At 42.5% G+C, this 24,322-nt stretch overlaps 1 protein-coding gene and 1 non-coding gene across 3 annotated transcripts in view; one reads left to right on the forward strand and one right to left on the reverse strand.

Moving 5' to 3' along the window:
• FHOD3 (formin homology 2 domain containing 3) overlaps nucleotides 1-24,322 on the forward strand; it is a 376,750-nt gene that overhangs the window by 204,313 nt on the left and 148,115 nt on the right. For both annotated transcript variants that reach the window (XM_008158248.2, XM_008158257.2), the window contains exon 6: nucleotides 20,537-20,631. In XM_008158248.2, coding sequence (XP_008156470.2) covers nucleotides 20,537-20,631 — 95 coding nt within the window. The remainder of the gene's footprint in view (nucleotides 1-20,536; nucleotides 20,632-24,322) is intronic.
• Nucleotides 10,323-10,429, reverse strand: LOC114230051 (U6 spliceosomal RNA). Its single transcript, XR_003615908.2, has one exon. It is a non-coding gene; the product is annotated as a U6 spliceosomal RNA (small nuclear RNA).

Raw genomic sequence — 24,322 nt, forward strand, 5'->3', positions numbered from 1 at the left:
CTGATTTATCAAATTTTTTATTTCATGGACTATACATTTAGTGTCATATCTAAGAAGTCTTTACCTAAGTGAAGGTCACAAAGATTTACTCCCAACTGTTATTTTAGGTTTATAGTTTTAGATTTTAAATTTATATCTATGATCTATTTTGAGTAAATCTTTGCATATGATATGGATCAAAGTTCTTCTTCCCTCCTATGTACAAATAATGGTTCCTGCTTCATTTGTTTAAAAAACACAATACTGTATAAGGATTAGAGATTAATATATGTGTAGTCAGAACAGTAGTTATCGCTGGAGGGTGGAGAAAGATGCATATGCTGAGTGCTCTGCAGGGGAGCTCCAACTATAGTATTGATTTTGATAACTTAAGGTTAATAATATCTTCACAAATAGTTATCTCTTTTTCTTTATACCTTTCTATATGATTTTAATATTTTGGAATAAAATTTTTAAAAGAATTATCAAAGACTGATAGGGGAGAAATGAAACTGTTATTGTAAATTTCTTATAATGTACATGAAGTAGTATAATATCACATGAAAAACATCTGTAATAAGTTAAGTATGTATACTGTAAACCTTAAAGCAACCACAAAAATAACAGAGTTATATGTAGCTAAAGACAACAAAAGAGATTAGAAAATTTCTTAAAAAATAAATAATCTAAAAAAGGAGAAAAAGTGTAATGAAATACAGATAGAACAAATAGCAAATAGCAAAATGATAGGATTAAACCCAAATATATAATTAACCACATTAAATATAATTGTTCTAAACACTCAATAATTAAAGTCAGATTATATATATATTTAAAGCAAGACCCAAATGCTTCCTAGATAAAACAAACTTTTCCTATAATGATAAAAATAAGCTACAAAGATGGAAAAAAATAAACCATGCTAATGTTAATGCAAAGACTATGTTAATGTCAGACAAGATAGGTTTAAGGTAAATAGATATTGCCAGGGATGGAGAATGTCATTTCAGAGCAATAAAGTGCTCAATTTATCAAGTTGAAGTAACGATCCTAATTGTTTCTACACATAACAATAGAGCTTCAAAAAGTACCAGAACAAAAATGTACAGAACTGAAAGGAGAAATTAGAAAAACCCACAATTAGAGTTGGAAACTTTAATGCTATTCTCACAGTAATCTATTGAACAAGTAGACAAAAAATCAGTAAGAATATAGAAGACTGGAACAAAAGTATTCATCAACTTGACCTAATTAACATTTATGGAGTATTCCACCCAACAACACCAGAATGCACATTCTACTCACGTGCCCATGGACAGACCAGATTCTGATCTGAATCAATGTACTTGTCTAAGATAATAATATCAGTGACAGTTCTGTTTAGTTTTGATTATTTTTTCTTCAAACCAGGGACATCTCTTCCTCCTTCTTTGCATGCCTGATAGTTTTTTATTGAATTCCAGACACTGAATTTTACCTTGTTGCATGCTGATATTTTAGTATTCTTATAAATATTTGTAAAATTTATTCTGGGACACAGATAAGTTACTTGGAAATAGTTTGATCCTTTGGGTTTTGTTTTTAAGATTAGTTAGGTGGCTTCAGAGAAGCATTTAGTGGTGGGGAGGGGGGCTAATTATTCCCCATGACTAAGTCAAGATCCTCTGAGTACTGTACCCAGTGGTCCATGAGTTAGGAGGTTTTCTAATCTGACTGCGGGAATCACCCTGTATGAGCACTAACTTCTCATCCTTGTGGGTGGTTCTTTTCCCTGGTGCCAGGTACTTGCATGCACGAGTTAGTACCCTGCTGTAGATTCAAAGGAGATCCTCCGCAGATTTTCAAGTTCTTCCTATGGGCAGCTCTCGCTCATATTCGGTCCAGTGAATCTCTCTATCTTGTTCTCCCAGATCTCCCAACTCAGGAAGGCTGATGACTGCCTAGCCCTCCCTTCCCTGTGTCATGGCTTGGAAATTTTCTTTTAAAAAATATTTTTATTGCCGGATGGGGAGGGGCAATGGGGGGAAAAGGAGACATATGTAATACCTTAATCAATAAAGAATAAAAAAAAAAAGAAGAATATCCTCGGGTGAGGATTAAATTTTAAAAATATATTTTTTTATTGATTTTAGGGAGCGGAAGGGAGAAGGGTAGAGGGATAGAAATATTGATGAGAGAGAAACATCAATCAGCTGCCTCCTGCATGCCCCCCACTGGGGATTGAGCCCACAAATCAGACATGTGCCCTGAACAGGAATCAGACTGTGACCTTCTGGTTCATGGGCTGATGGTTAACCACTGAGCAACACTCTCCAGACTGGAAATTTTCTTAGGGCAGTAAACTGGGGTTTTTTATATTTTAAGCCGAAGGGGAAATTTGATGCCTCTATTTCAATTTTGGCCAGAAACAGTAGTCTTGCAACCATTTATATTGAAAACGCATTGACAATGTTTAATGATTCACAAAAAAAATGATCAAACTTTTTGACTTATAGTCCTACCTCCAGGAACATATCTTAAATCTGAAAATGAAAAAAAGATATTATGCACACAAAAACATTATGAACTACAATATTCGTAACGGAGAATTAGAAGAAATCTACATTTAAGAAAGGGAGAGTGGTTAAAATCAAGGCGTATCTATGCAGTGAACTATTTGGGGGTTATTTTAAATAATAATTTCAAAGATTTTCAATGTTAAACGTGTCTAATATTTAATATTCCATAGTATATCATCATCACAACCTCATAAAGCATTTATATGGATAAAATCTCATTATGATAGAGCATTTTAGGGAGATTGAATTGAGTAGTTTTCTTCTGCTTTAAAGAATATATTCATTGTAGTAAAATCTACCAATTTGAAATGAATTTGATAATTATTCTTTTAGAATTTATTACAAAATATTAAAAGCATACAAAGCAGTATTAAGAAAAATAAGATAAATACCTGTGGACATAGTAGTAGCTTTAAAAAATGAAAATCAACAGTGTGGTTGAAGCTCCCCGGCATAGCGCCCAGCAGTGATGTCTTTCTCCCGCCTCTGTAGCAATACTGTCCTGACAGTGTATGTGTTACTCTCTAATCCTTATAGAGCATCGTGTGTATGTTTTGCAAAGTTTCTGTACGATCACCTGTATTTTGTGTAACTTGATAAGGAAAAGGCCCAATCCTGTGCATTCGTTGTTGTGGTGTGGCATATTTGTGCATGGGCACATGAACCATCTCCTGCTGAGGGACATTCAGGTTGCCTCAGTTTCCCACTGTTACAGACATGGATGTTATGAAAATTCTCGTACCTGGCTCCTTGTGCATGTGTGTTTCTCTGGGCTAGATAGAGCACATGAGTCTGAGAGAAGTTACAGGTGTGTGAGGTTAATAATTGCGTATTATGAAGCTCAGCTTCATAGCCTCTTGTTTTACCTGTTCTCTGGAAGAAGGGTGCTTTATATCTCCAGGTGCATATTAAAAACATTTTTACGTGATTCTTCATAAAGCAAAGGCACCACAAATTGCATCATTAATCAGATTAACTGAGATTTAAATGACAATCGGAACCTTTTGGTTAATCCCTACAGCTATGCCTTACTTATCTAGAATTAGGGGCGTCTCTTAGAATTGCAGCATCTATTCTGGTACCGTTCATAGGTGATTCCTGATGCATAATGATGCTGCCTTGTGAGACCCTTGGGACTTTTCTGCTGGGCCCACCTTACGCTAAGACACCTCACTGCCTCCCTGTAGGGCTGCAATGCGTCTGGTCTGTGCTCTCATTCCCACTCAGACCTGTGCTCTGCTCAGCTTTCAGTCCTGCCTCCCTCGGCAACCTGTCCTGTTGCCACCAATGTTTTCACAGGAAGAAGCACCTGGGTCCAGCGACTGCGCTCATCTTCCCCTTTTGAAAATGACTGTCTTCTCTCCTTTGGCCTTCTCCTTGGACCACAGTCAACTGTCACTTCCTGATGTTCCTTGACAGTTTCTTGGAGTTGGAAACTTCTGGGACTTGTTTAGCTTTCTGGGGCAGGATGATGTAGAAAAGTCAGATGGTTTCAAAACCTTCCCACTTTGATGACCTCACGATTGCAAGACCACCTACCTACCAGCTAACCACCCAATGGCATCATTTGACCTCCCAGGACCCCCTTCTCTGCTGCTGCTTCTCTTGGCTCAGCAGAGAGAGAGAAAGCTTCCCTCCGCTCAGAAGGAAGCTTTTAAAATCAGACCAGCTGACTTTACCCTTTCCTGCTTTCTAATAGGCTGCAATTTGCATGTGATTATTGCTTACTAATTACATAGCATTCAGTTGCACCCCTGCCAGTACCTCTGCATACTCTGTACCCCTGCCTACACTTTATTTTAGCATCTTGCTTGGACAGAACACACTCAGATTTTAAACAGAGCTTTTATTTTTCCGCCTGTGTAAGGTTAGTGCTCCCTGAAGATGTGTCTGTTTCAGTTATCACTGCCTTGCGCTGAGCTCCCTTGTCTACAACTAGTTGCTTCCTCTATATGCCTCTTCTATCAGTTTTCCCCACCCCACGGCCCACCCCCAAAGTCAATGAGAGCTCTGCATTGGAGTGACGAGGGCCACAGCAGCGATCCATTTCTTTATACATTAGTAGGTGCCTACCCTGACCGTTGGTGTGGCCTGAAGGTCATAAGACGTGGAGTACAAAAGTGCATATTTTTAAAATGAGAAAAGGAATAAAAAATCTTAATGTTGTTGTAGTCAACAAACTAACCTGCCTCTAAATACAGTTTTGCTGCATATTTTGGCTACGTGCTTGCTATTCTCTTAATATTACCATGATTTGGGAACATTTTCTATAGAGAAAGCAGGATGAAAATTCAGTTTTTGTTCTGTATGACTGATCAGTATCTGCTTTGTATTATTAATGGTTTAGAGCAGGGATAAGCAGACATTTTCTGTAAAGGATCAGATAATAAATATTTTAGGGCTTGGGCCCAGCCGGAGTGGCTCAGTTGGTGGTTGAATGTTGTCTTGTGCACCAAAAGGTTGCCGGTTCAATTCCTGGACAGGGCACATGCCTGGATTGCGGGTTCGATCCTACTCTGGGCACATACAGAAGGCAACCAATGGAAGTTTCTCTCTTGCATTGATTTCCCTCTCTCTCTCTCTCTCTCTCTCTCTCTCTCTCTCTCTCTCTCTCAGCATGTCCTCATGTGAAGATTAAAAAAGAAAAAAGATATTTTAGGCCTTGGGAGTCACTTGGCTTCTGTAACAACTAATCAACACTGTTTTTGTGGGCAAAGGCAGCCCTAAGCAATATGTAAATGATGGGTGTGGCTGTGTCCCCAATAAACCTTTATTTATAAATACAGGGAGTGGACCAGATTTGACCAATGGGCTATAATTTGTTGAAACATAATTTGCCAACCCTTGCTTTAGACTGTTTTGGTTTTTTTTTCTCTTCACAGCTCATTCAGCGTAATCTCTTGGAAATGTCTAGGATTTCTTTTCATGAAGAAGGAGGAATCTCTGTTTCTTTTCTTTTTAAAAAAAAAAAAGTATTTTTTTTTATTTCAGAGAGGAAGAGAGAGGGAGAGAGATATAGAAACATCAATGATGAGAGAGAATCATTAATTGGCTGCCTCCTGCACGACCCCTACTGGGGATGGAGCCCGCAACCCTGGCATGTGCCCTTGACTGGAATCGAACCCGGGACCCTTCCTTCAGAAGGCTGACACCCTATCCACTGAGCCAAACCAGCTAGGGCATGTTAATTTTCTTTCATATGGGAGCTATAGGAATTGGAAGAGTATATATCACAGACAAGCTTTCTGTTCTTTGCATCTAAAGTGCTGGTTTTCCTCCTGTTCACATACTTGCTTCACACTTAGGACATGTTCATATTGCAGTATGACCTCTGGGCCTCACTGAGGGTTGGAGGGTTGTTGCACTGGGAGTTATACTCTGGGGAATCATTCTTTCATCAGGATGACCAGCAAAGACCTAACTATACACAAAGAGATGATAAACCAGGTAAATATATCCCACTAAACCCCCTCTTCCCTTCCCTTATTGGCTCCCCCAATTGCCCATAATCATCCTACTACCTGCCATGCGAGAAAGTGTGATGGAATGAGACAGCGTGGAAAGGGACCATGTCTTCAGTGATTGCTCTTACAGTATCATCCTTTTGCAACTTGCATGAAAATATAGTACCATGAGAACACATTGCCAGGCCCCCCTGCCGACCTCTGGGAAAGGAACCTGGGAGAGTGAGGGGCTCTGGAGTGTAAGCTTTATTAGCACCTGGTCTTAGGGGATATATGCTGGAACCTTACCTTCCTCTCTGGAATGGAAACATGTACTCACTGAAAAAGTTTCAGCAAGCTGGGGAGATGCATACTTTTCAAAGCCTGTTCCTTCTATGGCCCCTGAAATCATACCCCAAAGGCAGCCAACTTCTTTGTCTGCTTATTAGTTCAAGTTTGTGGGAAGTAAATGCAGTGTGTCCTTGGGCACCCAGCGTGAGTCCCTCTCTTCTTGGCTCGATAAGAAAAGAGGGATGCACATAGCTGAAATTCTTCATTGACTTGGAAACCCTGCCTGCTGCAGCTCCTGTCTAGTATTTCAGGCTGGGCTTTACACCTGACCTGCTAGAGCCCCTTCTATTGAAGCTAGTGCTTGCCCTCCTTCCGAGATAGTTGCGGGGCCCTGGCTGGAGTGTGAGGGTGTGGTACACTGTATCCACTGATGGAAATCATGACGGGTTGCTGTGTACTTTCTACTTGTTCTATTATTTCACTTGAAAAGGCATGATCAGTAGTGACTTGAGCTTGTAAGAGACACATGTCTATTGTCATCTCTCGCTTGGTTCTCACTGCATCCCTGTAAGGAACCACATCACCATCTCTTTTTCCGAGGTCAAATCACTTGCACCAAGTTGCTTGTTTGATAAGAGCCAACGCTACCTGGCCTCAAACCTGATTTCTTGGCTTCACTGGTCTACTGCCTACTTCTCTTCAAGGCTGTGGTACAGCGAGGGGTCAAGGCTTTCTTCTTTACTGGCGTATGTGGGGCTCTGTTCGTTTGGGCAAGGCAGGTCTTGCCAAATGGGCCTAGCAGAGTGCCTGGTGCTTAACCAACACTCATGACTGCCTGCGTGAATGGATGCATATGCTGGTCTTAGGAAAAGTAGAGATTTTGGGCCAAATGGAGGGTAAGGCCCCTCACCTATAGGTGCACGATATGCTGGAAAGACTGGAGGGAGGCCTGAAGCAAAGCCCTACATTGGTCTCTAATGAAAACTTCTTTTCATAAGGTTTTTTCCCTTTCCCTTTCAGCTGTTTTTTCTTTATTTCTGGTTTAAGGAAAATATTTAATTAAAGGATATAAAGCCATATTTGTTAACCTTTTTTCCATTATCATCCTTTCAGGGAGCATTTTTTCTTAACCATACCCTCCCCCCTTAAATTTTAATCCCAAATACATTCTGCATATCTCTTAAAGACTGTGTCCCTGTGGAGGACCATAAACCATTGTCATATCTAAGGTATGATTTTTTGTCTCCAAGAAGAAATCTCCTTGGCTCTTGCTCCTATTGAGAAGGCATGGTCTAAGTATTTATTCCGTTTAAGTAGCTGATGACATGAGAATTGCTCATGTGTTTATAGAACTGAAAACAAAGCGCTCATCATTGACAGCCGTGATGACTATGAGCATGGCCAAACAATTCAGTTCTAATCAGCTTGTGATTACAGCGGCCAGCGAGCAGCTGTTAAATAAATAGTAGTCCAGTGCGTTGGCCAAAGAGACAGGATGGGTGATGGAAAAGTCCATGGATTAGTCTTGTCCCTATCTGTACACAGGAAACACCCCAGAACTGTTAGAGACCACGGATGCCCAGGTCGGGAGGCCAGGACACCTGACATGGGAGGCATTGTCTTAGTTGCTTTCAGGACTTTCTGCTATGGATATTAGGCCATTGGTTTCTAGCCAAGTAGTATTTTGATACGATTTTATTTTTAGTTATGTTATTGTGGTAAAATATATGTCACATAAAATTTGCCATGCTACCCATTTTTAAGTGTATAATTTGGTGGCGTTCATTACCTTCACAATGTTGTACTGCCACCACCACCATCTATTTCCAAAGCATTTTTTTAAAACCCAAATAGAAACTCTGTACCCCAGCTCCTTTCTGTCTCCGTGAATTTGCTTATTCTAGATGTTTCATAGAAGTACAATTATCCAATAGTTGTGCTTTTATGATTGGCTTACTCTCTTAGCATGCTTCTTTGTTCAGGGTTCATCCATGTCCTAGCATGTATTTGATATGACTTAAAACGTATTTATGTGTTAAGTGTATCCATTCATATTTCAGTCTGTTGGAATGCGGATCATAGAGTGAACATGCACAATCACGGGAGAGATTTGATTGTTATTTTTCTCTTTTTAAAGGAAGTTTCATTATTTTTCTTCACCTTTGAACATCACTGATTCAGAGCCAATAAGTATGAATGAGTCACAATAGGAGGGTTTCCAATTCTTTGCCGATTATGCATGTGTTGGTTTTGTTCTAGGTCATAAAATAATATCATAAAATACATTTGTCAAGCTTGTAAAACTTCTAAAGAATTTAGGTTTAACTAAGTCAGAGGCAAATGACTCCTACCCTGGATGCACATTCTAACAAGTCCTTGCAATCCCATTGTGGAGGCCCAACCACATAATAAAGTCCTCTGAGAAGAAACTAAGGGTTGCTCTATTTTAAAACATCAGTTAACTGCATTGCATGATGTTATGATTTTAAATTAATGTTTAAAAGTGGAAATGTAAAAACTGTCTATCAAACATGATGAGGCCTGGGAGCCACTTTCAGGAATCTGGAGTTGGGGATGGGAGGAAGCAGGCTGGGCTGGTGGGAATTTGTACCTTGTCCATATCCACAGTCTTCTGCCCTCTCACCTCCCCACTCCCCCCCTACACCCCCAGCATGGAACTTGGCTTTTCCTGCGTTTACCTTTGAGTTTGGTTTTGGTTGGAAGCAGGTGCTGATAGTGAGCTAGGAGAGAGCCCTAACCCAGCAGAGTTTCTTAGGTAATGGCTTGGGTTAGCACGGACCGGGGTTCACATCTCTGGCTGCGCAGAGAATCAGCTATGGAACTTTGACAAACACAGATGCCGCGCATACAGGGTCCACACACAGGGTCCACGCACAGGCCCAATTTTAAATCAAATGCTGGGGGTGGGGGACAAAGAGGCTGGGGAGCTGTGGTTTAAGGCTTCTGCATCCCAGCCTGAGAGCCCTGAGCAGGGTCTGCCTGGGATGCTGGCAGGCAAGTTAATCTCAGGACACAGGGCTTTTTCAGGCGGCTGCAGAGGGGACACTCTGGAGAGGCTAGCAGAGGGTCCCCTTAGATGCAGGTCCACTAACAACTGGTAGAATGTTAGGAAGTTGGCTTTTGTTTTTGGAAGTTAAAATTGTAAAGGTTTTGAAATCTTAAATAGAGAGAAATACTGAATTAACATACTAGAATATACGCTGAGTGCTTTAAATAATGCCCCAAAGTGAATTCCTCATTTTGATGGAGTCACTCCTGGGTCACCTGGGACTGAAGGTATAGACACCTATCAGAAGTGCTCTCCCTAGTGCCAGACACCTCGTATTATATCCCCACAAATGGCTTCGGAGGAAAAATGGTGTGGCGACGTAGAATTTTGGAGCTGGGGCTGTACTGTCCTAAAAGCGGAAATCAGGGGGACCACTGATGCCTCTTTTCTTCTCTCGTGCCTGGAAGCTCACCTGTCTTCTCACAGCTAATGGTGCCTCCTTCTTTAACTTAGGGCTCTACCGTGCTTTTTCATGAAACCATCTCTAATTACTCAGGCTCATACCAACCCCACCCTTCTATGACTCGGGGTGCTTATGGGCTCTAGCCAACTGCGCTTGGGCTTAATTGCTCTCTCAAGCTTCATGCCTCTTGCCTCTGTCACCCCAGAATCCAGGTGAGCCATTTGGAGGGGATACTCCACGTGTATACCTTTTGTGCGTCCCTTCCCTAAGCCAGGGGAGGAGCTGCTTCCCAGGGTCACTGTCAAGGGAGCCCTTCACTGACTCCTGATGCCACCCCGGGTCCCTGGGGGAAGAGCAGGGTTAGATTGAGCACATGAGACGATCAGGGTGGTCCAGTCACTGCTGAGCCCGTGGAGTCTGTTCATTTCATCTCCGGCTCTGAGACGCCTTGGGAAGGATGTGTGCTTCCACTGGTATTTCATTGGATGTAAGTCCTGAAAGATCATTATAGAACAGATAGTTAAAATGACTGTTTTTCTTTTTATGGAGAAATTAGGAGTCTGCCAACATTTTTATTTTTTACTATGGAGCGCTTCATGAATTTGCGTGTCATCCTTGCGCAAGGGCCCATGCTAATCTTGTCTGTATCGTTCCAATTTTAGTATATGTGCCGCCGAAGCAGCACCCAACATTCTTTAGAAGCTTAAAACTGGCTAATCTATTGAACCTTTCTTCATTCCTTTGCTGTCTCCTTATTTACAAAATGGGGGGATGTGGAATGTGAGAGACTGAGAGAGGCTGGGTGTAATCGAGGCCACAACAGCCTCAGAAGTAATGAGGCTGATCCTGAATTGGTGGCTGGCGAGGGCCCACTTTTAACCTTTAGTGTGGGAATCTGGGACTTAAACGTTGCTGCTGGTGGGAAGGTGAAGAAATGAATCGGTTCCGTGTATGGCATTAGATGGGAGAAGAGGATGCAGAGAGCTTGGCTGCATAATGTCCTGGTGGGAAGGTTGATCAGAAAGAACCACCCCAGCCCTGGCTGATCTGGCTCAGTTGGTTGGGCATCGTCCCGTGCACTGAAAGGTTGCCAGTTCCATTCCAGGTCAGGGCACCTGCCTGGGTTGTGGGATCCATTCCTGTCCTGTAGGGGGCGTGCGAGAGACACTCTGACATTACATTGATGTTTCTCCCCCTCTCCCTCCGTCCCTCTCAAAAAATCAGTTTTAAAAATCTTTAAAAAAGAATTGAAGTTATAAAAAAAACCCAAAAAACAAACAGAAAGAACCACCCCAGTGATGCTGTTTTAGGGGTTCTGGTAGAGGGCCGGCCCTCTGTCTTCTGAGAGTTACTGATTAAACTTGCAAGTGTTAAGAGAAGCCCTTAGGTCTGATTTATTTAAAAAATTATCTTGGGGACCCTTTTTTAGAAAGCAGGAATTCTGGTGTGGAGAGAAGTTAGTAATTTCCCCAAGAATGCTTCTGAAAATTTGCATTGCAAATACTGCTAAATATCAGCAGGGGATTCAAAACTTTGACACCTTGTTGGAGCTCTTGGAGCAGATCAAATTCTTGTCTTCAGTCTAGAATTGGCAGCTTCTTCTCCTTAATTTTCATGCAGTAATCAGCACTGAAAGAATATTTCTCTGACAGTTGCCCTTGGGGAGAACTCGGCCTGGGCTTGTTATTTAGGGAAGACAGTTAAGTGGGAGCGAGGAGAATAATAACGCAGACTCCAAGGCCTCCATTTAGTTCCAAGAACGTCACCATTATCAACCTCTTCTCAATATTTACTGCCTGCTTTGGTGAATAATGGAAATTGGGGGTCAGCAAATCCATTTCAGAGTTCAGGAGAGTCCATTTTAATGGTCTGATTAAAATAAGATGAAATCCCATCTTTTAGGTCAATTAGCCCTTCCTAGAAGATAAGGTTTTACTGGTAGTAATGGGTTTTCCTTCTCGGGAGATAACATTGATTTAAGAACTCTCGTGACTGTTGGAGTCCCTTGTGCTCTGGTTGGAGAAAGCAATGTCAGTCTTGGGCTTACATGGGCCTCCAGGAAGAACTAACCCCTCCAACAACGCAGCGCCACCGTCTCCACTCCCAATGCACAAGTCACAGTCCCCCCCCCCCCCCAAAAAAAAACACCCACTCTAGTGACCACTGACAATTGCTTTTAGCAGAAAATTTCCTGTAGTGGGACAATTCTTCTTCAATTTTTCATACCACTGGTCCATTTCCCCACTGTACTTTTGGTTGAGATAAATAGGAGTTATTTTTAGTCACAGTTTCAAGTGGTATAATATCTGACCTTATGGAATGGCTGTAGAATAGACTCTCCCTCCTATTGTCTTCATGCAAAGAAAATCAAGGCAAGAGTGGGAGAGCTGGTGAATAGGTCTAGCGATCTACTGCACAGGCATGAGGGCTGTAGTTAGTGATACTGTATTGAATTCCTGAAATATGCGAACAGAGTAGATTTCAGGTGCTCTCATCACACCCCACAAAGGAACTATATGAGGAGATGGTATGTTCATTAGCTTGACTACAGTAGTTCTTTCACTGGTATATGTATATGTACAGCAAATCATGTTTGTCCACCTTAAATAGATGCAGTTTTTATTTTAATCCTCACCCAACGGTATTTTTTTCCATTGATTTTTAGAGAGAGTGGAAGGGAGAGGGAGAGACAGAGAGAAACACCGATGTGAGAGAGACACATTGATTGGTTGACACCCACATGCCCCCGACCAAGGCCGGATCCTGCAACCGAGGTATGTGCCCGTGACTGGAATCGAACCCAGGACCCCTCAGTCTGCAGGCCAATGCTCTTAACCACTGAGCCAAATTGGCTAGGGCAATGCAATTTTTATTTTTAAAAATATTTTTATAAGTTTGGAAAAGGAGATAGAGGATGATAAAGTAAATGGTACACAATATAGACAATTAATGAATCTGGGTAAAATATATGGGTAAAAAAAGAGTTCTTATTCTAGCAACTTCTTTGTAATTTTGAAAGCTTATCAAAATTAAAAGTCACCTCAAAATGGAAAAGAAATAGTGGAAAGTGCTGTGGAAAGGCAGAGCGAAACAGTCAGACTTCAGTGGGAGGAGTTTTCATTTCATGGGAACTGTAGTGTCAAATGTTCCAGAGGATACGCTACTTAGTTTCCAAACCAGAGCCTTGTCTAGTATGTAAAAAGGGCTGGTTTGTGCCAAAATGTGATATACCTATAGTTATGACAGTGCTTTTCAAAACTAAAACAACCCACGTTGCATTAAAAATCCCTGGGCCTCAGCCTGTGTGGCTCAGTGGTTGACACTTCAGTTCCTGGTCAGGGCACATGCTCAAGTTGCAGGCTCCATCCCCAGTAGGAGGCAGCTGATCCATGATTCTCTCTCATCATTGAATTTTCTCTCCCTCTCTCCCTCTCCCTTCATCTCTGAAATCAATAAAAATATATTTTAAAAAAAGAGAGATAAAAAATCCCTGGGCCTAGACGGTGGTGTAACTCCCTTAGCAAGGAACCGCAGCTCCTGCATCTTTGAGCCTGGCTACAGAACACGTGACCCGTGATGTCACTGAAACACGGACGAGGGGTTTGTGTAAAGACCACATTAGGGCAGCAGTGCTTAAGAGCTCTTTGTTTAGAAAGCCAGGCGACTCTGCCAGGAAGGAATTACCTTTCAGCATCTTCCGTGGCATTTTTGGCATCTTTGGCCAAAGGAAGGGACATGAAGAAGCAGGTAAATAACTGATTTGGGATTGTTTTCTGGTATGTCTCCGGTATGCAAGAAATTCTTTTTTTTTTTTTAAAAGTATGTCTATCTCTGGTTTGTAGAAGGAATATATATTTTGTACGTAAGGATTTCTCTTCCATGCAAAGTACATGTAGCTAATTGACAACTGATAGGCTGAGGATGGAAGCCCTTAGATGGTAGCAGAAGGTCTCAGAGACACAGGAACCCAGGCGGTGTGGGCAAGAAGCCGGAAGGTGGCTTGGCTGGGGATGGGAGGAGCCCTGGGCCTTATCCTGAGGCGGAAGTGAGCAGAAGGTTTCCCGCATCAGCTGACATTTCCAATGCGTTGGGAGACTCAGTTGGTAACACATCTCTCACAGATGAGAAAAGAGGAGGAGGCCAGGCAGGGACACCTGCCAGGATCAGCAGTTGCTACAACCCAGAAGAGACCATGGGAGCTGGACCCGAGGCAGCAATGCTGGCAGAACAGGGTAAATAACGAACCAGCTTTCTGGTTGAAGGATTAGAAGGGGAGCCCTGGGGACCCTAAAAGTATCAGGGGGATCATGGAGGAGGAGCTCGGGAACATGACCTGCAGAGTCTTTTGTGAAGTCTTGTGCTCACCACAAATGTGCATGCGTGAATCGGACCCTAAACAGCATAGGGACAGTTTTGAGAACTGACTGACTAAGACGGTAGATTACTGCCCACCTCCCAGACCAGCCACTGGAGGGACATGGAGTGCCAACCCAGTGGCTTGGCCAGGGCTTTGAAAGCTGAGCTGGCACTGGAACCATAGCCCGCGAGGGGCAGGTCATAGCGTGTGGCTTTGAACAGGACCAGGTTAACTTCCAGCTTCAACCAAAATCTCAACATCCTTCTGTAATATTTAAAGGTAACCCAGAGTCTTATAACATAATCTTCAAAATAGTCAAGATATAAGCCAGATTTACTTGGCAAAGGATAAACTAGGAAAATCTCAACTTTCATGGGAAAAGACAAATCAACAGACCCTGTTGCCAAGGTGGCATGGGTATTGGATTTATCAAATACTTTAAAGCAGCTAATATAAAAATGCTTCAGGAAGCAAGGGTGGCACTATTGCCATAAATGGAAAGATAGAAAGTCTCAGCAAAGAAAGATAAGAGAAGGCATAAAGGAAAACCAAATGGAAAATTTAGGAATGAATAATATAATAAGCACCAGAAAAAACTCACTAGGTGGTCTCAGTAACAGGTTGGAAACAATAGACCTAAATTCAGATGCACCAATAATTATATTAAATGTCACGGACCTAATCACAATAATCGAAGACATAATCGGAATGGGTAAACCAAGCAAGACCCAACTAAATGCTGCCTGCAAGAAACCCACTTAATGCTATGAACAGAGGGCAAGGCTGGTACTATATTTGAAATTCACTCTGTGTAAATTACAACACTAACAGCATGAAGAAAGGGCACATGATATAAGTTGAAGTAGAAAAAGCATTTGACAAAATTCAGTATCCATTTGTTACATATCAAAAACTCTGAGCAAACTAGGAATTGGGGGGAACTTCTTCACCTTGATAAAGGGTAATGTATAAACACCTACACCAAACATAATTGATGGGGCAAGACTAAATGCCTTCCCTCTAATATTGAGAAGAAGGCAAGGGGGTCTATTCTTAGCACTCCTATTGAACATTATACCAGAAGTCTTAACCAGTGTATAAGGGGGACAGGGGGAAGGGTGTATATAGATTTGGAAAGAAGAAAGGAATTGTTCTTTGTCACAGACAGCATTATTATCTAGGTAGAAAATCACGGGAAATCTACAAAAACAAAACCTAAAATTCTCCTAGAATTAATACATTTAACAAAAGCTACAGGATATAAAGTCAACACACAGAAACAATTTTACTTTTAAATGCTAGTAATAAACAGTTGGGAATGGAAAAGTTTATAAAATATTTCCAATAGCTCCCCCTAAAATGTGAAATACTTACACATTTGGCAAAAAAAATGAATCACGCATCTAAATAAGAAAAATGAAACTATAAAAATTTTAGAAGAACACAAAGGAGAAAAGTTTTGTCACTTTGGGTTAGGCAGGGGGCCCACGCCCCTACTTCAGGTCTTTGAGGTTCTTTCAGCGTGTGCTTCTGTTTGGTAGATGATTGATGTTTGATTTCTACGAGGTAGTTTTTATGACTAACATTTGTTGAGCAGTTACTCTGAGGCAGGCAGGCATTGTTCTAACTTAATCCTACAACACCCCTGGAAAATAGGTACTATCTCACTTTTGAGACGAGGAAACTGAAGCACAGAAATATTAATAAAGATGCCTAGAGTGAATTCTGTGAACTACAAATGCCATGGGCAGTCTCTTATGAGATCGTGCCGTTACCCACTCAGTCTGACATTCTCACCCTGCTCATCCTACTTGAAAACGCAAGTCACTAAATATTCGTGGCTCCTGTGACCCACACTCTGTACAATTGTGTGTGTGTGTGTGTGTGTGTGAGTGTGTGTGTGTGTGTGTTGTGTGTGTGTGTGTGTGTTTTATTCACAGGCCCACATTGAGGCTGGCGGGTTTTCTGCTGTTGAATTCCAGTATTAACCCACTTGAATCTATTTAGCGCCATCTTGTGTCTGTAGTGGGTTTTACTGAAAGCAGTGTTTTAGCATTAGGGCTGGGGAACAAAAGATCTAGTGGGCAAGCTTTTGATTTCCCAAATATTACCACCAATCAGTGTGATCAGAAACGTGAACTCCACTAGCCATGAACTTTCTGGTGACTTCCCTTCTGCAATGTGGTCAGTTAATAGAATCTGGGAGGGAAACAGATCATAAAGAGAAACATTCAAGTTGGCCTTTAAATCTCGCTTTGCCTTCCTGTTTTGGAGCAGTGTCCTAGCTTCCTGGGCTGCCTGCAGCCCCAGAGGCCCTGAGAGGTTAGGATGGAGACATTCTTTCCTGCCTTTTGAGCCCTGGGGGACGGGCCCGAGGGACGCACCTTCCAGAGACCGAAGAGTCTGCATTGTCTCCCCTGTGCTGTTGGACAGATTTAGAAGAAGATGCTAAAACCTGCCTGCAGATTTACTTCTTTGTTTAATTTTTTTAATTACAATTTTTTTCAATTATAGTTTACATTCAATATTATTTTATACTAGAGCCCCGGTGAATGAAATTCTGCACAGGTAGGGTCCCTAGGCCTGGCCGGTGATGAGAGCCGATCTGTGAGGAGACCAGCTGGGTGATCAGGGAGGGGGGTGCCCCCACTGGGACCCGCCTTGGGGGGCCTGGCGCTGCCTGCTCGCTGGCCCCGCCCCCCGCCGCCACTGCTGGTCACCTCCCTCTGCAGGGTGACTGGCAAGGTGATAAGGCGCGAAGGGGGAGGGGATGGGCAGAGAGGCGGCCTTGGCTGGCCTGGGGCCTGCGGGCTGGGGACAGCTCCTGCATTGAGCATCTGCCCCCTGGTGGTCAGTGCGCATCACAGCGACCGGTTCCCCCATTTGGTCAATTTACATATTAGGCTTTCATTATATAGGATTAGCTTCAGGTATACTGCATAGTGGTTAGGCAAGCACATACTTTACAAAGTGTTCCCCCGATATTTCTAGTATCCACCTTCTTAACAGCGGTACTCAAATGGGAAAAGGACTGTGGTGCAAATTCCCCTTCCCTGGAGTTTCGTCAGCTTGTTTTGGAAGGGCGAGGAGGAACAAGAGGGGAGAAGGGGAAAGTGGGGCAGGATGCTGAATTCTCAGAGCTCTTCCCTGAAGTGGAGGTTGGAGGGGTGCACCGCTAGTAAAAAATTCTAAAAACCCAAAGAAAAGCATCTAACATTTTATAGTCTGATTTCGTCCCCTTTTTTATAGAGGAGGTTTACTTTTCTATTATAGAAGTAAAAGATGCTCATAATGGAAAAGTGGGTAAATAGGAAAATAATACATCCAAAGAACATATGCACAGTCATAATGCTTAATATATCATGGGGCTTCCTTTCGTTCTGCGCATGAAGATGTTAGTGATTACCTGAATTATGTGATGTTTATTCATGATTTTCTACATTTTAATTCTTTTATTATAAACACTTTATAATTAGGAGATAGCTTTGGTAAATGACTGTAGGCTGAGTTCCATAGGTATGATAGGTATTTAGGTGTTCATTGATATTTTGATACTATAGATGACACTTCAGTGAGTTTGCTTCATCCCTTTTCCCCTTTTAACATAGGATTTTTTCCTTAGGGTAGATTCCTGAAATCACATTGATGGGGGTGGGGGAAGAGAGGACTTTCAAGCTCTGAGTACCGACCAGGAGGAGCCAGACCATCCTGGCTAGGGGTGGGCTCCACCCCTCGGTAGTGGTGGGTTTGGGGCACATTCCCTCACTTTTCAGAGCCTGAGTTTTTTCCTCTGTCAGGTGGGGGTAATAATATCCACTGCACAGGAAAGCTGTTGCATTAATAACACATATAACCCCTCCCCCCCTTAGAGCATGGCACATAATAGGCTCTAAATTATATAGTAACTATTTTAAAAAACAATGGCAGCCCTAAATAGTCATATTACAGGACTTGTGCCAATTTGCCCTGCCACCGGTAATGTATGAAGTTACTTGTTTACCCTCACTAGCAATGAATAACTGGATCATTTCTTTTAAATATATCTTTGATCATTTCAGTGAAAATGCTACCTTAATATCGTTTTAGTTTGCATTTTTTTAGTGAGAATGTACATCTTTGTACATTATGTGAACCAGCTTGTTGTCTCTTATGAAATGCTTTTGGCTTTTTTTCTGTTGGCATTTAGTATTTTCTTATCAACTAGAGGCCTGGTGCATGAATTCGTGATGGGTGGGGTTCGGCCAGCCCACCCTGATGGGTGTGGGGGGAGGGGCTGTGGCTAGTGTGGGGGAGGGGCCACAGGTGGTTGGCCAGCCAGCCCCACCCTCGATCGGGGTTGGAGGGGCCAATTGGGGACCAGGCTGGCCAGAGGAGGGGCCATGGGAGCTTGTGGGAGGCTGATGGGGGCCCTGATCAGGCTGGTTGGCTGCCGCAGTGCGTGTCATAGCGACCAGTTGTTCTGGTTGTTCCGTCGTTCCAGTCGCTTGGCTTTTATATATATAGATTTGTATGAAATGTTTATATAACACATCATTTAAACATTTATCATATTTGCTATCATATGTCCTTTATCTACTATTATCTTTTTATATCAAACTTTGGTTTTCTTTATATGTGACATACATATTTCTCATTCAGATGAGAAAGTGGCTGCAATCATGACCTCTTCATTGTGAATTCTGTAGATGAATATTTTATTGAGTCCATGACATTCCTTGCAAAAATGACAAAATTATGTATTCATTTCCAACCATTCTACATCTCATTATTTTTCATGTCATTAAATTTGCCTGAAGTCTAGAGCAGTGTTAAATGATCATGGGATTAAGAGGCATAATTTAAAAATGATTCCTGATTTTAATAGGAATAGCTCCAGTGTTTCACCACTAAATAGAATATGAATCTGTTATTACAATAATTATGCTGTTTATTGTGTCAAGGATCTAAGTAATTTTTTTAAGTTTTGAGTTTTTCCATATTTAGGGGCATAATTTTTTCCAGAATGATTATGTGGTTGTGTTATTTGATCTTTTGTTGGGTAGGATAATAATAGCTTTCTAATATCACACATATATTTGTATGCTTGCAATTATTATATACTCACTATTTCGTGTTTTACTTATTTCAACTAACACCGTTTTATATAGACTTTCCTACAACCTACATATAAACTTGTATGTGTGTGTAATGCATAAAAGAAAGAATGTGAGCCTTGGCCCCTGTGGCTCAGTGGTTAAAGTATTGGCTTGCACATCGAAGGGTCTTGGGTTTGATTCATGGTCAAGAGCATGTCCCAAGGTTGCAGGTTCAATCCCCAGCTCTGCCCCAGGCATGTGCAAGAGGCAATCAATGCATGTGTCTCACTCACATCAATGTTTCTCTCTCTCTCCCTCTCCTTTCCTCTTCCCCTCTCTCCATTCCATTTCCTCTAAAAAGGCAATGGGAAAAATATCCTTGGGCGAGGATTAACAAAAAAAGAAAAGAAAAGAAAGAATGTGAGAAAAATGCATTAATATATTAAGATTGCTTAACCTAAATTATGTGATTATGAATTATTTTTACTTCACTCCTCCATGTTTTCCAGTTTGTGATGTCCTACTGTCACCATGAAAAGAAAGTACTGCCTAACAATGTCAATGCCAGGCCCATTAATTATGGGTGAAATGAGATTTAGGAGGTCAGATATGGTTTTAGGGAACCTACTTAGAGTATGTAACTTCTGCTCATTATCTAGAGTCCAAGCTATTTTGATATGAAGGAGCTGAAAACATGGAATTCATGTATTTTTGAAAAAGGAAATGCCATGGCTCGGATTTTCTTTTTCAATAATGGCAATATGTGGTGACTGTTTTCCTTCACTAAGGATTTAGGACTTTGTGTTTGAAAAATGGTATTTTTCGTGATTTCTGACATCTTAAACTCTGCAAATCTTTGTAAGGAATTACAAATGATATTAAAATACACATATGTATCCCTTATCTAAAGGATTCAAACGGCATCAGCTGGGGATGGTCCCATAGCCTCTGGGGGCAACTAGACAGGTTGCTTGTAGAAACTTCATTTGTCCTCGGTCCCCACCAGGAGGCTACAGCCCAGACACCATCTCGTGACTGTCACTGCCTGTCTGCCGCACAGATATAGAAACGTCAAAACATGCATTTACACATCAAGACGCAGAGAAACAGCAATTTGGTACCTTAATTGCATCTTCCAGGCGCCAGGAATAGCCCTTGTTTCTTCTACTGTGGTCCACACTTTTCTCTCTGAAATGAGATTTTGCTAATTTCAGAGCCCAGGCATTTTCTTCAAATTTGGTTCTTAACATACTGTGTACTTAAAGTATGGAAATCTCAATGGCCATTATGATCGTTGAAAATTATATTTACACGTAAAACCATAATGTCTCCTTGCTTCTTTTTCTCTCCTTCTCCGTAGCTCTGGGCCAGATTATGTTGTATGTGGATGGGATGAACGGAGTAATAAACCACAATGAAACCATTCAGTGGCTGTACACTCTCATCGGGTCAAAGGTAAGAGAAGGCTCTGGTTGAACATCTCATTCAGTTTCAATATCATCTGCCTTTTTCTGTTTCCCTGTCTGAGATGCTTTTGCAGAAGGGAATCCTTTTTGGCTTGGTTCTAGCCCTGCCACAATACAAACGAGGACTCCTATTTTATAGATTTAAAAATGCACTCAAATTGCAAGAGTTTATGACTCTTTAATGCAGTTTATGTTTTCTTCTTTTAAGTTTAATCAAAGGCTTTTGGTGCCTCTTATTTTTAATGATTAATTTAAAAACTATACTATCACCGGCTGGAGTGGCTCAGTTGGCTGAGCGTTGTCCCGTGCACCGAAGGGTTGCCAGTTTGATTCCCAGTCAGGCCACATGCCTGGGTTGCAACAGTTTGATCTCTGGTTGGGGCATGTACAGAAGTCAACCAATCGATGTTTCTCTTTCTCTCTCTCTTCCTTCCCTCTCTAACCATAACCTCCGATGAGGATTAAAAAAATATAAAATAAAATAAAAATTATACTATAGAAACAGTATAAATCTTACCTGCTGTATTTCATATTCATATACATTCAGATACTTAAGCACATATTTATGGGTTGTACCAATGTATAGGCATGTTCCTATATATAGATTAAAGAATTTGAGACTGCCTTTCAACTCTGCCATTTACTATGAAAGTAGCCAATGTTCATGAAATATGTACCAGGCAGCAGGCATTGGTAAATATGCTTTGCAAGCATTATCTCCTAAAAGGTAAATGATTTTATTCCCATTTTTTAGTTGAGGAAATAATGCTTAGTTATGAGAATCTGTCTCATTTCCTGCATGGATATTGGCATCTGTCTGCCCAGCCATGCCTTGGCCATGATGCCCTCATACTCTGGAAGTGTGATGCCAAGGAGGCAGCTCCATTCTGTCACTGAGTGTCCTGGCAGCTGGGTGAGGCTCTGGCATCATCCTCTCTGGTTCTCAGGTGGGGCCATGAGGGGTCTAGTAGGAGGAGGGACTTGGAAGAAGGAGGAAGAAGGGATCCAGCTTTGAGCAGGTGCAAATGAACCAAGGCTGGAGTGTGGTCAGCTTTGGGGTGAGGGTGGGTGAAGCACCATGGAGGAGAGGACAGTGACTGTAGTGGGCATCAGGGTTAGGCAGAGGAGGGTCTCAGGATTCCAAAAGCTAAGGAGAGGGAGCAGGTTTTGCAATAAAAATGGACTTTGGATACATGTCGTGTCTGAATTAAGAAATCTTGTAAGTTTTCTTTTTTTTAAAATATATTTTATTGATTTTTCACAGAGAGAAAGGGAGAGGGATAGAGAGCTAGAAACATCGATGAGAGAGATACATCGACCAGCTGCCTCCTGCACACCCCCCACCTGGGGATGTGCCCGCAACCAATGTACATGCCCTTGACCGGAATCGAACCTGGGACCTTTCAGTCCGCAGACCGATGCTCTATCCACTGAGCCAAACTGGTTTCAGCTGAATTAAGAAATCTTTATAGCTTTATTATGGTCGTGATAAAACACCAGTGGTCAGCCCTGTTTCTAACAGGAAATAAAACCCAGTGTGCTTATGGTAGGAAAAGTGGCAGTCTTTCAGCCAATCATCAAGGATGGGAGGGAGAAGAGATACTGAGAGGAAAGATACCGAGGGGAGATGGGGGGGGGGGGGAGGGATGGGAAAAGATGAGAGGAGAAACCTCAGGGAAGAAAAGAAAAAGAGGAGATGAGCAAAAGGAAATGGCCTCACAGGCCTGCATCTGTCTGCTCAGTAGATGGGAGGAAGACTCAGCCAAGTTCTGCAACAGCATCCTGTCCATTTTCATTTGGAATCATCTGTAAGGAAAACAAACCACCAAAAGGCGCACGCGGGAAAATTCCTTATTGCATTTCTAAATACCATGGAGGAACCATCAAATTAAAAGCCCTCAAGAATGAGAATGTAGGAATTCTGCATCCCAGCCCCCTTTTCCTGGGTAGCACACGCAGTGGTGGGGACCCTGGGCGTCTGTTCTCAGGACCTCTGCTGAGCTGGGCGTTTGCTTCCTCACTTGGGGCATCGTGTCCAGATCAGTGCTGCTTTTTTTTCCATCTGTCATTTTCCCAAAGGAAGGTCCATAGTGGTCTCTGGCTCCTGTGTTCACACTGGGCCGGTCACTGTGAGGGCAAGAAAATAGAGCCACGGGGCGGCCTAGGCCTCACAGCCATGGTGCTAGAAAGGGGACGGACTGTGGGCGTTGCCCCAGCCCACGCTCACTCATTGTGACATCCGATGACCCTGCAGGCTGTGCTCAGTTTCAGGCCAGTGGCCAAAAGTCAACAGCGCCAGCAGCCACCAAGTTTGTTTTCCGTGCACTTCTAACGTGATCACCTCTTATTTACAAAACCAACCCGGTGTCCCCTGACACTCCCCATCACCCTGCATCTAGATGGTAAGGAATCTGCAAGCAGAAAGGATGCACCAACCTACACTCTTAGGTTTTGAGAAGGAAGCCTTAGTTCCTTAAACATACAAACTGGGCGATAAGGCCACAGAGCTTCTCCCAGTTCAAATAAAATTAAGGAGTCGGGAGAGCCAGGGGCCCCTAGGGCTTTCTTTTGACTAAGAGTTGAGTTCTCGGAACCTATAAGGTTTGCCTTGAGATCCTGTGGTTTTTACCTTAAACAGGCACAGAGTTGATGCTGAAATCCTGGGTTAGGGAAACCTTGCCATCCTGTCTTCATACCCTTCCCTTTTCCTTCCATGAAAGGCAACACGATGTGATGCTGCCATCAGGCCTGCCAGAGGGTCATTGTGCAACGCATATTTGCAGATATTTGAGACCCAGAGTCAGAGGACAGAATGATGTATTTGCAGCCAAATAATTACTTTTTAAAAGAAAGGAAAAGTGTTTTCAATAAAGTGCTTTAGTCTGTTTACCAAAGTCCATCTTTAAACCCCAGTCAGAGGTAAGAAGCAGTTGTCCACCCTATGACTTCTCACATGTGTGAATTTTTCCTCTTCATGCATATGGAAGTCTCATTAATTGGGATAAGATGATTCAGCTTATACAGCATAGCCTTTTGGCACTCTGACACAGCCTCTGTCTCTAGTGTCCGTATGGATCCCCTTCTGGCCCATGGGGGAGGCCCCAGGAACCCCCAGATCCTTGCGGGTGCCTCCTGATGCGGTCATGGAGTCCGCCCTATCTGTGATGCTGTCCACCTTGGCTCGCTCTGTTCTCTCCAGTTCTCTGTCAGCCCCACTGAATTGAATTCTTCCAGTGGTGCCCTAGGTTGCTGACCACAGATCCCTAAATATCCTTGGTACTTGTGTGATGTTGGTCATGCTTCCCTACTCCTCGCAGAACAGCTACTAAACCTGAGCTGAGGGGAGTCCTGGCCACAGCCCCCCTTTCACACACATACTCTCTCTTACACACATGAGAGGGCCATTCTCTCTCTCTCTCTCTCTCTCTCTCTCTCTCTCTCTCTCTCTCTCTCTCTCACACACACACACACACACACACACACACACACGAGGACACAGTAAGATGATGAGGATGATTAGTGGTATGTGGTGTGTAAAATAGAGTGGTGGAGGGGGAGAAATTGACAGGGATGGGAGGCTAAGGGCTAGTGTAGTATCAACACTGGGAGGTGATGAGGCCTGGTCAAGAGTTGAGGTGGAAACAGAATATTGGAAATATAGAGACATTTTGAGGAATAAC

Source organism: Eptesicus fuscus, chromosome 12 (assembly GCF_027574615.1).
Source record: "Eptesicus fuscus isolate TK198812 chromosome 12, DD_ASM_mEF_20220401, whole genome shotgun sequence".
NCBI classification, from domain to species: domain Eukaryota; kingdom Metazoa; phylum Chordata; class Mammalia; order Chiroptera; family Vespertilionidae; genus Eptesicus; species Eptesicus fuscus.